This window comes from Protopterus annectens, chromosome 14.part0, assembly GCF_019279795.1.
Source record: "Protopterus annectens isolate FY-2018-M chromosome 14.part0, PAN1.0, whole genome shotgun sequence".
NCBI classification, from domain to species: Eukaryota; Metazoa; Chordata; order Ceratodontiformes; family Protopteridae; genus Protopterus; species Protopterus annectens.
Window position 1 is genome coordinate 748,675,043 of NC_056748.1, and position 16,259 is coordinate 748,691,301.

Genomic DNA, 16,259 nt, shown 5'->3' on the forward strand with positions numbered 1-16,259 from the left:
CCGACCCACCCCTGCTCGAAGCTGCTCGGCTCCAACTGCTCCGAACCCGGTAGCGGGTCGGAGAAGGAGCTATAGGTTTAAAGAAAGGGTCGAGCTCCCCAGAGGGGGCAAGAGCACTCCCATCTGCATCTGGGCCTGGATGAACCTTCTCATCATCCGGTCCAGATCAGCATCAGATGAACTGCATCGTATCTTTGACGAGGCTACCGAGGTAGGCCTTGAGTGCCTCCTCGATAGCCTCGACGGAGATCGGGTCTCCTCCTCCTCAGGTCCCGGTGAAAAGCACACAGGAGACCGGAGCCGAGGAGGGGGAGAAAGTACAGTTGTGTACACCTACCATAAATGTAGATGTTCGAGTGTCTTCACTGTTGCAGTCATAACTGTAGGGTGCTCCTGCCGGCAGGCAGCCCGAGGTCGGCCAGAATCCCAAAGTCTGGGTCCGGCGTCGGCTGTATAAGCTAGTATCCTGACGTCAGGACGCCTTGGTACATAGCCCTCAGCCGACGCCATCTTCTCCAGCCTTTCTTGCCCTAGATGTCAGAAGTCCCCAACAAATCAAAAATGAATCCAACAAGGAAACACAAATACACCACAAATATGAGAGAAAGAGGGATAGGAGGGAGGGAATCGACTGCAACAGTGAAGACACTTGAACATCTACATTTATGGTAGGTGTACACAACTGTACTATGTTCTTCGTGTTTCACTGTTGCAGTCATAACTGTAGGGTGGAATCCCAAAGCAGTGTAGAGAGGGAGGAGGTTTTAGATAGAAGAAGGGGAGGCAAGAATACCCTGCAAGACAGCAGAGGCAAAGCCTGCCCTAGACTTAGAAAACAAGGGGAGATTGTAGTGCTTGGAAAAAGTATGCACAGAACTCCAAGTGGCAGCTTCCAAGATATCCTTGGTAGGGACTCCTCTGAGGAACGCAGTAGAAGTAGCAGCTGCTCTAGTAGAATGACTTCTAATGGTCCCTGGAAACTGTTTCCCATGATGAGTGTAACAAAATCTGATTCCATAAGCAATCCATTTGGAAATAGTTTGTTTAGAAATAGGTTTTCCAAGAGAACTGGAAGCAAAGGAAACAAACAATTGGTTAGACTTTCTGAAATCTTTAGTCTTGTCCAAGTAAAATCGTAACTGTCTATGCACATCCAATGGATGCAAAATCCTTTCCCCTTTAATTTGAGGATTTGGAAAGAAAGTAGGAAGGTGAATTGTCTGATTCAAAGCCACTTTCGAAATCACCTTAGGCATGAAAGTAGGATTGGTCCTCAAGGATACTCTGTCCTGATGGAAAATAAGGTATGGTTCCACAGCCATGAGAGCTTGCAACTCTGAGACCCTTCTGGCAGAGGTCAATGCTAACAAAAGAACAGTCTTCCAGGATAGAAACTTAATATCTGAAGATGCAGCAGGCTCAAAAGGAGGCAAAGTAAGTTTTTCTAAAACATAATTAAGATCCCAGGCAGGGACAGGAGGGGTCCTTGGAGGCGCAAATTTTAGCCCCTCTCAAGAACTGCTTCACCAAAGGATGTGAAAAACAGGAGGATCAGAACTGAAATGCAGAGATAGCAGAAGCATGAATCTTAATGGAAGAAAAGGAAAGTCCTTTAGATAAAAGTTCCGAAAGGTAAATTAAAATAGAGGAGAGATCAGGAACCTGAGGATCAGAGCCTCGGTCCTGCATCCAAATAGAAAACCTCTTCCATTTAGAGGCATAAGATTTCCTAGTGCTAGGCCGTCTAGCTTCCAAAAGAACATCCAAAAATTGTTTGGGAAGACTAGAGGAAATCAAATTCCTTTGAAGAGCCAAGCTGCCAAGCAAAGGGTCTTGAGACTGGAATGTAGTAACTGACCCTGATGCTGGGACAGAAGCGAAGGGCTCAGTGGAAGAATCCAAGGAGGCCCCGAGAACAGGAGCTTTAAGGTTGGATACCAAAACTGTCGAGGCCAATTTGGAGCAATCAAGATGAGGAACTTGGGCTTGTCCTGCTTTATCTTCAGTAGTACCCGAGGCAGTAGAGGAAGAGGAGGGAAGGCATATGCTGACAGGCTTCTCCAGCTGAAGGACAGGGCATCCACTCTCCATGCTGTTTTGTGGAAGGACCTGGTGCAAAAGCGAGGCAGCTGATGATTGAGATGGGATGCAAACAGATCTATCTGGGGACATCCCCAAACTGCAGTAATCCTGTTGAACAAGTTGGTGTCTGGCATCCATTCGTGAGGATCTGAAATGTTTCTGCTCAGGCCGTCTGCTAAGAGATTCTGTTTTCCTGGAATGAATTGAGCCTGGAGATGCAGATTCAAATTTAGAGCTGTGTCCCATAAACCCATAGCTAGTCTGCAAAGGGGGTATGAATGAGAACCCCCCTGCTTGTTGATGTACCACATGACCGTGGTGTTGTCTGTAATTAGCAGAGGCCCTGGTTGTAAAAGGTTTTGAAGGCTAAAGGGCATTTTGAACTGCCAACATTTCCTTCAGATTGATGTGCCAGTGAAGATGGTCCTTTGTCCAGGTTCCATGCTGGCAATTGTCTAGAAAGTGTGCTCCCCAAGCATAATCCGAGGCGTCCGTGGTTAGGATTTGAGTAGGCTGAGGGAGACGAAAAGGTTTTCCTTCGTTTAACGTGCATGCCCTGGACCACCAGAGGAACTCCTTCTGGAGGCAGGGGATCAGAGGAATCAGAATATCCAGATCGTGGTAGTGCTGTGACCATACACTTTTCAGATACCATTGAAGCTTTCTCATGTGAAGCCTTGCGTTTGGAATCAACAGAATGCAGGAAGCCATGTAGCCCAGAGCCTGCAGGAATTTCCTTGCAGTGAGCTGAGAGTTGCCAAGGTGTTGAAAGTAGAAGCCAGCTGAGTTTGTTTTTCTGGAGTGAGGTAGGCCCTTTGTAAGGTTGTATTTAAGAGGGCTCCCAAGAATACCATTTGTTGAGAAGGGATCAAATGTGACTTTTTTATGTTCACTGAGAATCCCAGTAGTAGGAGAAGACGTTGAACAAAGTCCAGATGTTGAAGCAGATCTTTGCTGTCTGCCTGAATAAGGCAGTCGTCAAATAGGGGTAAATCTGGATCCCCTGAAGTCTGCAGTAAGCCACTACTGGTGCCAGGCACTTGGTGAAGACTCTGGGCGCAGTAGATGAACCAAAGGGCAGAACAGAGAATTGAAAGTGCCTTGAACCTGAGGAATTTCCTGCGTTCTTGTCTGATAGGGATATGCAAATAGGCTTCCTTTAAGTCCAATGTCACCATCCAGGCGTCCTGAGAGAGCATTGGAATTAGCTGTTGCAGAGTAAGCATCTTGAACTTTGGAATTTCCAAAAAGGTGTTTAACACAGAAAGGTCCAGAATAGGTCTCCATGAGTTTTGTTTTCTGGGAACCAGAAACAGCCTTGAATAAAACCCTTTTCCCATTTCCGAGAGCGGAACAGGCTCTATGGCTCTCATGGCCAGAAGAGCATCCACTTGAGTTAAGGCCTCTGACCATTGAAGTTTTGGCAGATCTGGCCAACCGTGAGTCCTTGGCAAAGTGTGAAAGTGGAACTTGTAACCTTTTAAAATCACGTCCAATACCCATCTGTCCTGGGTAATACGAGTCCAATTTCTGTAAAAAAGAGACAGAGGGGCGTCCAGGTAAAGGGGTCCTGAAGCCCAACCGAGAGAGTCATTGAGTTTGCTTTCTTTGAGATTGGGATCTGTCTTCTCCCCTCCTAGGTGAGGAAGCAGTCCATTGTCTAGATCTGTAAGAGGTCTGGCCTTGACCACGACCTCTGGAGCGTCTATATCTTCCCCTTTGAGGCCTGTCAGACGTGGGAAAGGACCAATTTTTAGAGGGCCAATTCCTGGAAAATCTAGGAGGCTGAACCTGCAAGAAATCTTTTACAGTCTGCATGGACTTTGCCTTTTCTTCCATCTTTTTAATAACTTCCTCAGCCTTAGAACCAAAAAGAACATCCTGTTGAACAGGGGCATCTAATAACTTAGCCTTAACCTGTTCAGGTAAACTTTGTTCACGAAGCCAGGCATGTCTCCTAATCACAGTACCAGAGGCAGCAGCCCTGCAGGAAGCATCCAAAGCATCAAAACCACAATGTAAGCTATGCTTGTTAACCTGTTCAGTAGCATGCAAAACATCCTGAAGTTCCTTATCCTCTGCACAAGCAGGAAGGGAAGCAAGCTTTTGCTTTAAAACAGACAAAAGAAATTGCTGATATTTAAACATATGAAACTGGCAATTTAAAGCCCTTACAGACAGGGTAGCAGAAGTATATACCTTTTTCCCCACCTGTCTAAAGCACGAGAATCCTTCTCAGAGGGAATAGGATTTTTAGAAGTAGCAACCTTAGCAGCCTTAGAGCCCTGAGAAATAGTTTCAGGATCTGCAGAAGGGTTTTAAATAAAAATAAATGAGAGTCAGGAACCCTATAAAATCTATCAGGCTTAGAAGGAGCAGGAGGCATGGAATCAGGATTCAAATTAGCCTCAGAAAAAGCATCATCTACAATGTCCAAGACAGGAGGGATAGCTAAAGGCCTATGCTGAGGAAGAAGAAGAAATTCCTAAGCCTCTTTTGGAAGCAGAATATTCCTGTCCTTCCCAATGAAAATGTTCCCTCATCTCATGCAAGGTTTCCCCAAAAGAAAAATCCTCAGGCGGAGAGGCCGAGGGCAAAGAATCCTCAGCATCCGAATCCTCATAAGGGGGAAAGGAATAGTCCTGATCAGAGGAAGAAACAGAAGATACAGAAGCCTGGTCAGAGGAATCCAGAGTAACATCCTGTCGAGGCCTTTTTTCAGGAGGGGGGTGAGAACCCCTAATCATTGTAAGCAAATCTTCAGCCATCCTCAATAATTGTTTTTGTGTCTTGGGAGTGGATTCAGAAGCAGCTTGAGCTGGAACTTTAGACTTAGGAGTCTTTGTCTTTGCCTTTGAAATAGTGATGTGAGTAGGCCTGAAAACCCCTCAGAAGCCGGTACCTGCACAGCGGTTCCGGACCCATCTGAAGAAGCGACGTCCGAAGGTCCTGCAGCAGTTAAAATAGTGGGCCTCGATGGCTCCCCATGGGAGTCCGTATCGGCCATCGGTTCAGAAGTGGCGGACGACAGGGGCTGCAAAAGCGCCTCACTGACGACAGCCGAACCGGACGCTGGCTCCAGCTGCAACGAGTCCTGTTTGGACCTCGGAGGCCTGTCTTTGTCTTTGCACTTCCTTTGAACTCCGGTAGTGTCCGGCTACATTCTATAATTGAAGCGTCTGCCAAAATAATTTAAAGCCCAATCGTACCTGCGCTTGATAGTACGAGAGTTGAACCTGGCACAGAACAGACAACAAGAAACGTCGTGGTCAGGGCCTAAGCAAGGTAGACAGTAAGAGAGGAAATCTTTATGAGGTATTTGTTTCCCACACGCTATACAATTATTAACTTTTTCTGACATCGGAGGAACAAGAAAGATTCCCAACGGGTACTTAGCTTTGAGAAGAGAAGTAACAACTTCGGACCGACAACAACCAAATACGCTGTTCGAAAATCGCCAACCAACGTTTTGCGAGCTGCTTTCCACCGCACGGCAAGAAAGACTGGAGAAGATGGCGTCGGCTGAGGGCTATATACCAAGGCGTCCTGACGTCAGGATACTAGCTTATACAGCCGACGCCGGACCCAGACTTTGGGATTCTGGCCGACCTCGGGCTGCCTGCCGGCAGGAGCACCCTACAGTTATGACTGCAACAGTGAAACACGAAGAACATCCAGCAGACAAGGAGGCCGAAGGAGAAGCCCGCTTGGCAGGCGGGGCCGAAACAGAGGTCTCGGCCCGCCACTTATGGTGCTTCTCCCTCCGGTCCTTCTTTCTAGCTTCCCTCTCCTCCAAACCACTACAGGGAGGTTGAGTCCCAGGTGGAGGAGGGGGAGCTGGAGAGGAGGGAACCGTAGACACGGTACCCCCCGAAGGAGCGGTAGCCGGAGCCGAGTCTGGGGGCAAAAGTCCCGCCAGGACCAGCTTCGACCTCCGCTCCTTCAATGCCCTGGGGTTGAACCCTGCACAAATGGAACATCCAGAAGTGAGGTGTTCAACCCCAAGGCATCGAGTGTGGCCATCAGCAGGGGAAAGCTTATGGCCACACTTGGAGCACTTCGAAAAAACAGCCTTAGGTGGTTCAGACATCCTAAGGACACTAGTTTTACTTTAATTAGCCTAAAAAAAGTAAAAGCTAACTAGCCAAACAAACACAGGCCCAAACACACACTACGCACCAGCGAGGGGAGGGAAACTAAAAGTTAATAAAACTAAACAACTTTAAGCTAATAAGGGAAACCTATAACTTTCACACAAAACTGGTTGAAAAACCTTAAATTTAACACTAAAAATAGCAGTACTAAAACACTTAGCTGAAGAGCTCTCAGAAACCAATCTGGTCACCAGCGCGGCAAACTAGATCTGGGGTCATGTAGGGAGAGCAGGGCATTATGGGTGAGGGGAGGAGCTGAGAGCTCGGATCCATAGCTGGAAAACAATGCCGGTTCGGATCCGATATCGGATCCATAACCCACAGGTTGCAGACAAATGAATCTCCTACTTCAGATCAACTAATTTGCCTGCTGTGCGATTCTGAGCAAATCACAACCATACTTCACTCCTAGGTCAGCCCAGAATAGGGAGTGTGTGTCCAGTGTGTCTACCTGGTTAACAAATGGGTAGTAATAAGGGGGAAGGTTGGCATACTGAGTAAGGTGTTTATTTTACATAACGAAAAGTACAGCATTTGAAGAAAACTGGCTACGCTTAAAATGACCCAAAAAGACAATTAGCCTAATACTTACCTATAAACAAGGTAATAAACTGTTTGGTGTGACTGGCACCAAGCTTACCGCAAAGTTTCGCCTTTGCTACTAGTGCTCCGATATCTGCAACAGGAAATGTCTCATGTTCAACCTTGCATTTTGGCCACTCTTTCCTACTAAAGCAACTGCCTCTCTTTCCTACTAAAGCAACTGACCCAAGACAGTTTAGTACACAGGACTGAAGCTATGAGCTTTTAATAAAAGTTTCATCCTGTAGTCCTGGATTTAATTCATTGTCTCCATTTGCCTATTCTATGATTCTCAACATGTCATTCAACCAGCCAGTACCTTGGCTGCCCCCAGAAGCATTTTTGTCTAGTTAGTTTTTCTGGTAAACAGATCCTTAATGAAAGAAAATAAAATAAATAAACAATTAAAGGAACTGTGCAAGGATCTGGCTAGCATGGGAACTCTGTCCTTAAATGTTTACACCATGCTCAGCATATACCGCTTCCTGTGTACAGTAGAAACATTTGCCTTTCAAAGTTTCCAAGTTTGCACCAGTGGGCCACCTGTTTCTTAAGAGGCGAGTTACTCAAAAATTTCTGTAGTTTATGTTCTCCAAGAGCATTACATTTTCCTTTCTGCTGTATTCTACAACTCTCCTCTGTTACAGCACCTTTCTGTATACTTCAGTTAACACCCATAATTCTGGATGGCGCCCAGACCTTTTTTTGGTATGGTAGAATGGCTTCATTATCTAAGTGACTTACCAGTTAATAATAATAATAAGTATTAAAAAGGGCAAGGATTCATTAAGAAAATGACAGTAAGATTGTTAATCTACAATGTCCTGCATTAGAAAAATTAATCTGCGTTTACTATGCGTTATGCATACATTCATATTTTCATAACTGAGTGACCTGCATACAATTGTGTTGTATGGTGTGATATGCCATGGCGGGAGAGAGAAAATTTATCAGTATATCAATTTATCTCACACTATACTGGAGATATTGCTAGTTGTTTGTTAATACAGTATTTATGGAAAGACAATGAACTATTAGCACTGTAAATAATACTGCCTACTGATAACATTACCATTTGTACAATTTTAATAGCATTAATTAACAAAATATGTACATGGTTTTTTATACGTTCTAAGTTCATTTTTCAGAAAATGCTCTGGAATGTAATGACATGTATAGGCTGCTAGAGGTGTTAAGGAGTTAAAGCTAGTCACTCAAGTATGTGAAACTGTCTTAACCTGTGGAAATACAATTCTCAGACCTGACAGACGGACAAAAATTATTTAAAGGTAGCAATTGTTAACAGAGAGGAAGAAACCACCATCTACGGGGAAAAAAATGTCAAGCTGTGGCTTGAAAGCAGTCTTGCAGCATCACCAGTTTGTTTCCTGCAAAGGCAAGTACCTACATGATTTCCATTTTATAAATCCAAGGCTCCCAATTAAAATCTGTAAAGCATAAATGTCACCTGACGAGATTAAGAAATTACAGAAAAATGCACTGGGTTGACTTTAAATAAATACGTCAATGAACCTTTGGAATACTCCTCCATTTTCATTATATACATTTTTTCCAGTGTTTAAAATGTATATTAGCATAATCATGTAATAAGTCTCGTTTCACATCCAGATGCTTTATTCAGCTAAAATACTGAATTTAAAAAAATATGCGCTTAACACATTCTGTCAAAACTATATTAGTGTTACACATTGTCAAGTGAACATTTAAACAAGACTGTATGATGTCTCAGTCACCATCTTGTGGAAAATTTGAGTATAGCACTTTAACTTCACCTTCACTAGTAATGTGCCAGTTTCCTATGGCTTTTTATACATGATCTTCACAAAACTCAAGACATGATCATTAACAAGCAGGTTCGACAAGGGTTCCGTGGGCAGTGCATCTGTCAGAGGTCTGTACATCTTAAGAGAATACAAAAACAACAGGTACAAAGGGAGGAGCCAGTATCACAAAGTTGAATTCTGACTTGCCAACAGTGATGCCCCATAAAAAAAGAAAATAAACTGGGTACCACAGATAGACGTGGGTAGGTTGTAACCAGTTTCTGAAAATGTTGCAATTGTTAAGAGAAACCAATACTACATCAAGACTCTTCTGAAATCTACTGCGTGGTTACAACCCATAACTGAAGTAATGGTTGTCGTGGTAGGAAATGCTAGCTGTTGTGTCAAACAAACCAGGAATGACAAAATCAAGAATGTGAACATTATGACCAAAGTGACTTTTAACCACACATACTCAAAGCAGAAATGTGAGGAAACGTCCACTCCTTGTAGTGAGGTGCCCATGTGTGCTGGGAGACTGGACAAAGACAGTGCAGATATTGTCAACAGAGTTAAAGTCCTAATGAAACAAGGTAGTCTTGTCACTTTATTTTAATGAATGTGGCACAGACAAATCTACCTCTAGACTTCTCTGCTCTACAAGTTGTACAGATGTTCTGCTACTAAGTCCAATGTCCAGTTACACAAGCACCTTAGGATATCAACTGGTGGACAATGGTTGCCAGGATCGTAAGATGATAGATAAGCCTGGTGACAGTTTCAACCCATATTCTAAAGTTCATTTCCAAACTAATTAACACTCACCCCCCGACACACACACACACAAAAGGTAGGATTTGGTACTAACAAACTACGATATTACTGATCACTTGGACCAGAAGATATTGTGGGACTGGTGGTACTGGAAATGCCACAGATGGTCATTTTTATGCACAAAAAAAGTGGGAAAAAGCTCAGGCAAGCCACTGAAGTAGACCAACTAAGAAAAAGAAAAAAAAAACAGCAAAGTCTTTCAAATGGGATGTTGTGATCCAAATATCCTTGCAATATCAGTGGGAACTAGAAAAAATACAAGCTTCATAATATCACTGCTACTCAATTCCAGTGGAGAGTAAGCATACAATGCCACTGTGTGTGGTCATTGGATCACAGGGATCAGAATCTGCTGCTTTGCTTTTTTTTTTTTTTTTAATTACTTTTCCTGGAAAACATATTTTACTAGTAAATGTCACTTCTGAGAGAAAAATTTCTGAATGGTAGGCTTTGTCAATCTAGCAACTGTATCTGGTATTCTGTAGAAAGTGTCACTTTCTTTATTACCCCACCCTTCATTGAAAAAGCTGCTGTCTGCCTCCAAATAGTATATTCATCTTCATGCATTAGCTTAACAATACTCCAATCCCCGAGTGGTATCTTTTCAACTGTAAGGATGTGCATCGTCCAAGATTCTGGGTTAAGAAGAGCAAGTCGGCTTGACTTGCTTTTCCCAATAACATAGCTGAGAATGTTTAAAAAAATATGCATTAAGCTATACGTCTCACTGAATGCATTCAGTTTTGTTAAAGCAGCAATAAGTCTCTTCCAGAAGTTCTAAGCACTCATTATGCCAGAGCAGTTGTGACACCTTTACCCTTTTCCCAACATGATGTTTTAGATAATATTGCTGCAGCATCTAATTGGCCTTCTCTCAAAACTTCCACAATGTACAATAAGCTGGATAGGATATCCAGGTCCAGATATTCTTCAGGACCACACTTCCTGGAGGTATATTCCCATAGGGGAGACTGTCTTGGAGAATTAGCATACGACTCTGTGCTGTTGTTTCTGAGGATGGAGTTCTAGGATAAATCTGACAGAACAGGTCCATTCCCAGTAACACAACTCCTCATTCTACTTCTTCTGGTGTGGTAGGTTTTGAGGCACAGATGTATGTATACTGGGAATTTCCATGGCTCCTCTCAAAACTGGATAGGCTTCTCACTGTACTACATTATGGGAAAGGGAGAGGGCCTGGGAATGTTTTATGTGCACAGACATGCAAAGACCTGTTGACCTTAGTCCTGTTGCTAAGAAGGATGGACCTGCTCTACAAAAATCTACTGTTATGGTAAGTACATAACTTTTGTAGGCATACAGTTTGATATGACTGGTAAAGTTAGTCAACTAGACTACGGTGTGTGTGTGTGTGTGTGTGTGTCTGTATGTACACACATTCTCCAGCTGCTGTAACATGTTAGTCTTCTTAAGGGAGCAAGAAAGACAAGCTATTTAAAAAAATCTTTACCTGAAGCTAGTAACTACAGCCACTTTTCTTTTCACACATCAGCTTACTTATGCGTGTGTGCATTTTATTTGTCTTTGTTATGTCATCGATTCATCTTGGTCTGCACGGTTACAGCAGGGATTTTACCAAGGCCAATCAGCCATGGTGCAAACAAAGCACTGCATTACAGGAAATACCACGCTGAATCATTTCATAGAATGGGCAAGGTTTTCTACATAGTACGAAAATGCAAGCACTTAATTGTACCACAACACATTGCCATGTAGTGAACTTTTTTGATTTGCAAAAGATGAATGTATTGTGCTTGGCCTGCTATGGATTAGTGCCCATTAGACTGCTGCGATATACTTATTGTTAGTGTCTTTAGCCCCTGTAAAAAATACTTCAGTCCAAACTAACTTGGAGTTAAGGGAAATAGCTTAGTTCCCTTTGCTCTGACTTGGTGCAACCTCATAAGTAGTGTACTTACAAGACTGGGGTGGGGGCGCAGACTCTACAAAACATTTTTAAAATACTGCTTTTTATGATATTTGTGAAGATGGGCAATGGCAACATCCGGTAGACCCTGATTATAGCTAGAATCTCTATTAGGGTGATCAAATGCATGGGCCAGTAGGGGGTAAAATCCTGTACATAAATGTAACTTTTACCTTTGCTGGATACACTAGTTGTTACACTGTGCAAAACAGATTAATTTTTTTAAAGAGCATGTTGGTTTGTTTTTGTTGTGTTGAGTACCAAATACTAAGCATGAGCAATGTCATGCGTTATAATAGTCCAACATTGCAACGATGATCCACAACTGCTGGCAGAAAGACAACTGTGACAATGACTCAGGCTGACAGAATTTGATTAGCAGCTTGGAAATCTGCTGGATCTGATGAGTAGGGGAGGGGAAAGAGAAGAATGATATGACTTAGCCTACTCGGCTCACTTCAGAAGGAAGGGGTGCAGCATCTGCTTGGGGCAAATATTTGCAGATGAATCTCCAGTTTAAACTGCAGTACACAGAGGGGCTGGCCTACAAGGGAGGCAGGGCCATCTGATCAAGGCACATGCAGAGGCATAAACATTCACTGCATAGTTCATTACACATACTAACTCACTTGGGAAGGCTTCAGAGTACTGACTGCCTGTCAATCAGACAGTAGAGCCTTTTGCAGTATGAGGACTGCCCTTGGGTCAATCCACTCCCTGTCAGTGAGATAAACTTCAGCCCCTGCAACTATCTCCACTGAGAGGTAGAGCAAAGACTTCTCCCTAATTCTCAGGACACTGAAGAAACATTGTCATTCTGTCCATTCCAGAAACCTACTTAGTGAGGGAAAATTCCTGTATTTGTCCCAAGACGGCAGTGGCACTGGAGGTAGGATAGAGTTGCAGGCTAGGAGAGTAATGAACTCAGAGGCTCTTCCCATAACGAACCAGTGTCAGTCTGCAAAAGCACACCATAGTTTAGGATAGGTAGTAAGAGGTGTTCACTGCAAAAGCAGAGCATTGCAATTATCATTTCAGTACAGGGAAGAGAAGTGCATTTATAGCAAGGTTTGTATCCATTATGTTCAGCTTCTGCTTTGACAAGAAAAATGTCTTTTTCCATACTGTCTGTTTCTGGCAAGCATTTCTTGCACTGTTGAAGTATTGAAAATTCAGGAGCAGGTACCCTGGTCATCTAATACTCTAATATTTTCCACTTTACAAGTATATTTCTATGTATTCTGCAATACTATGAGTATTTTGTGATGATATTTTTTGGAAACTCCACTGGAAGTTACAGATATGATTGTGTGGCTCAGCCAGGAGTTGTACAATACCAGGCTGACCCATGCATTATGGAGTATAAATATACAGATTAGCCAGTATTTCAACATAGTTCATGTTTTGTTTTGTTTTTTTTTCCAAGACGTTAATGTGTTACAGCACTTTAAAGAAAACAGCATTTTCTGAACCTTCTTAAAAATAAGCACACAGGAAATAACTATGTTTGATATAATCACCATATATTGATATTTATGCATTTGACTGAAGTTGTATACCGCTGTGGTACGGCGGTAGCGGTTACCTCACAGCAAAGAGGTTCTCCCGTTCGATTCTCGGAGTGGCTTCTGTGCAGAGTCTGCATGTCCTCCCCGCGGTTGGGTAGCGTTCGAAAGACATGTGTGTGTAAATGGGCGTGCCTTCTTTGAAGGTTGGACGCCGAGCTGGCACCCCGGCGTTTCGTAAAAATCTCATTAGCGGACCGGAGTTCTGCTGTGGCGACCCCTTACCGGGAAAAAGCCGAAAGACAACATGCATTTGACTGAAGTTCAGTAAAAAGGTTTAAGAGGCACACACAGTGCTTGTACATGGTGAAAGATTTTGAAACTTGATATGTAATCCACATTAAAGTGTGTTTAGCTTTCTGTGCATCTCAAAATTCAGTTACTAATAACTGTCGAGATGGTTTACTCAAACCATGCTGTTATGAATGGAAAAGGTGTAGGAATGAGTCAAAGGGACTCGTGATTTTGAAGAACTCTTTTCTTGACTGGGAACAGGATCCCAGACACCATTCAAAGACAATGAGGAGGACATGAACTACAAAACTAAATATACCAGTCCAGACAGAAAGGGCACATGCTACCTTTAAGTGTCTGCGAGTTCTGAAGGCTTAATTCTTCATACTTACAGTACTCGGCTACAATTTTTGGGACCCGACATCTTTTTGGAGTCACATATAACACAACACTAGGATTCCTTCTGGCAAAGTCCACCACATGTTCTTCAATATACTCCCTGATGAGAAACAAACAAAACCAATAAACTGAGATTAATGACTTCATATTTCGTAACAGATTATTATTACTTTATTTGGGTGCACCTACACTGGCTGCAAACTTCCCACAGCAGAAATCCAGAATTATAAGTGACTCTGTAAAATGTTTCATTTCATTACAGGCCAAAGAAATGAAACATTATGCTAACTGATAAGTGGGAAGTCTCTTCCCAAGCAGTGGAAACTTAGACTGCAAGAAAATTAGAAGTAAAAGCAAACTACACTGTGTAAAGTGTACCATTTAGCTACCTAGAATTCAGTTTTCGATAGTTCCCATTTCAGGTTAAATGAAACTATTTGAAAATATGCTCAATAATTAACATATATTTGACTTGGGTTTCTGTTCTGGGTTATTCTGCCCAATACCAACAACATCCTGTGTATGGACCATTACTTATAATATGCCTAATTACTATTCTTAATCATGTCAAATCAGAAAACGATGTAGTTTATTGCTCCAAACTTCTATGTTACGACACACACACACACACACACACACACACACACACACACACACACACACACACACACACTATACAGATCTGCTCCTTTCTGATGTTGTTGATAATCCTTCTATTATAATTTTTCAGGAGCTTCCAGATGCCAAACACAAAGGAACCGTTGCATGTTTGCTCATGCCCCTTTATTAATATCATCCATTTTTCTGACTGGAAGTGAAACTTGAAAGCTTGTGTCAAAACTCTTATGAAGTAAATTACATACAGGAGATGAATAGTGAACTTAGCAACAGACTACCTGCCAGCTGTTTAGTTACTCTTCTAGGATTCCAGCTACATACAATTTGTAAAAGTGTACACCAATACCATGCTCTTTCGATGGCTACCACAGATGGATCAGGTTAGAGAAGTCAACTGCCTGCCATCTCACACAAGGATTGCACTAAACATCATACACTCCCTTTCATGAGGAAAATGTTATGAGAGGCCAGTACTTACAAGAATTTAAAAATAGCTAAGTCAATCTTTATTAGATAGTATTAATCTTAATCCTAAGCCTATATTTTACCTAAAAAAAAATACTTTCCATATAACACATCCAGAATGCAAGACACTCAGGCACACACCACATATAGCTCAACATATGCACATTACTAAACATATCCCCTACCTTAGCCTCTAGTGTAATTAACGCGGGAGCATTTGCACACACTCCAAATATCTGCATATATCAGAAGATAATATATACATGTACACACGCAAATATATACATACATATATAAAGGTAGGTGCATAATTTATTTTGTATTTGCTTATGGCAATCAAATGCCCCTTTTCAGCAGAGGCCTGGGGAGATGAGTTCTTAAGTTACAAGAGATAAGATAATAAAAACAAAAAAGTTAAGTTAAAAGTAAAAAATATGAAACAAGAATACAGTAAGAAATGCATCAGTCGTGTAGAAAGTTAAAATATCAATGGAATGTACAAATTAATGGTATGGCATATGTGTGATGGACCATTTATGAACAATACAGTGCTAAAAATGAACACTGGAATAGGGGAGTATGGATGATATGTTCTACAACTCTATACAATATCTATATTAAATGGTAGGTGCAGGTAGCAAAAAAAAGGTATAACACGAGTTTATTAGCAATCTATTTCCATGGTGAATACAAGAACTACAAAGATGAGATACAATAGACAGCAGTGAAGAACAGTGATGGAAGGAGAATGGATAAGAGAGTGTAGGCAGAATCTGGAGAAATGGAGGTAGTAAAGGGTATGAATATCCATAGAAATCAGACATCACCCACTACAGGCCATCTAACAGTACAGTACTACATACTCTTACTTACAACTTTATGTGAGTCTCCTTTTCTCCTTCCCATCTACTAAGGATCTGGTATAATGGATATGCACTTTCCTTTCATCTCTGTTTCTGGCCTGGTGGCTACGGATAGCACCTCACATAACCCATAACTCTGAAGATCACAGTAGCCCTGCTTCCAGGACCATAAGGCAACACACCACCCAACCAATCATCCTAGTTATTGGGGATTCCATTGTAAAATACAGTGATGTCCTTCTTACCAGGCTAAATAAGGAGAAGATCACAGTAAGCTGCCTGTCTGGAGCCAGGATACGTCAGATTACGCATGCACTTAGATTTTTAAACCACAAGTACCAGCATGACATGGTCAGAGTCCTAAGATGTACCTGACTAGACTATATGAAGAGAGACGTGATGGAGCTCTCTAAATATGTGTCCCAAACGGGTAGGAACCTAGCCTTGAGTAGCATCCTACCTTCACCAATGATGATGCCACAGTACCAGAAAACAAATGACCAACTTCAACAATTGGCTTAGTTTCTGGTATCACAACAAGAAGATTCAATATCTGTCAGCCTGGGGAGACATGACTGACTAACCATGATGCTTTGCACTTGTCACCACCTGGCTTCCAGATACTGGCAAAAACTTTATCTATCCCCATAGTGCCGTTCTTATGCCTCGCCAAGTTGTTAAACCCTCCAACATAACAAAGAATCACTCACAACGACCTACTGGTACTACTG

General features: G+C 42.4%; 1 protein-coding gene across 1 annotated transcript in view; it reads right to left on the reverse strand.

Annotated features, from left to right (window-relative positions):
* MRPL43 (mitochondrial ribosomal protein L43) overlaps positions 1–16,259 on the reverse strand; it is a 90,343-nt gene that overhangs the window by 51,931 nt on the left and 22,153 nt on the right. Inside the window, exon 2 of the mRNA XM_044056487.1 lies at positions 13,576–13,682. Within this exon, the coding sequence (XP_043912422.1) occupies positions 13,576–13,682 (107 nt within the window). The remainder of the gene's footprint in view (positions 1–13,575; positions 13,683–16,259) is intronic.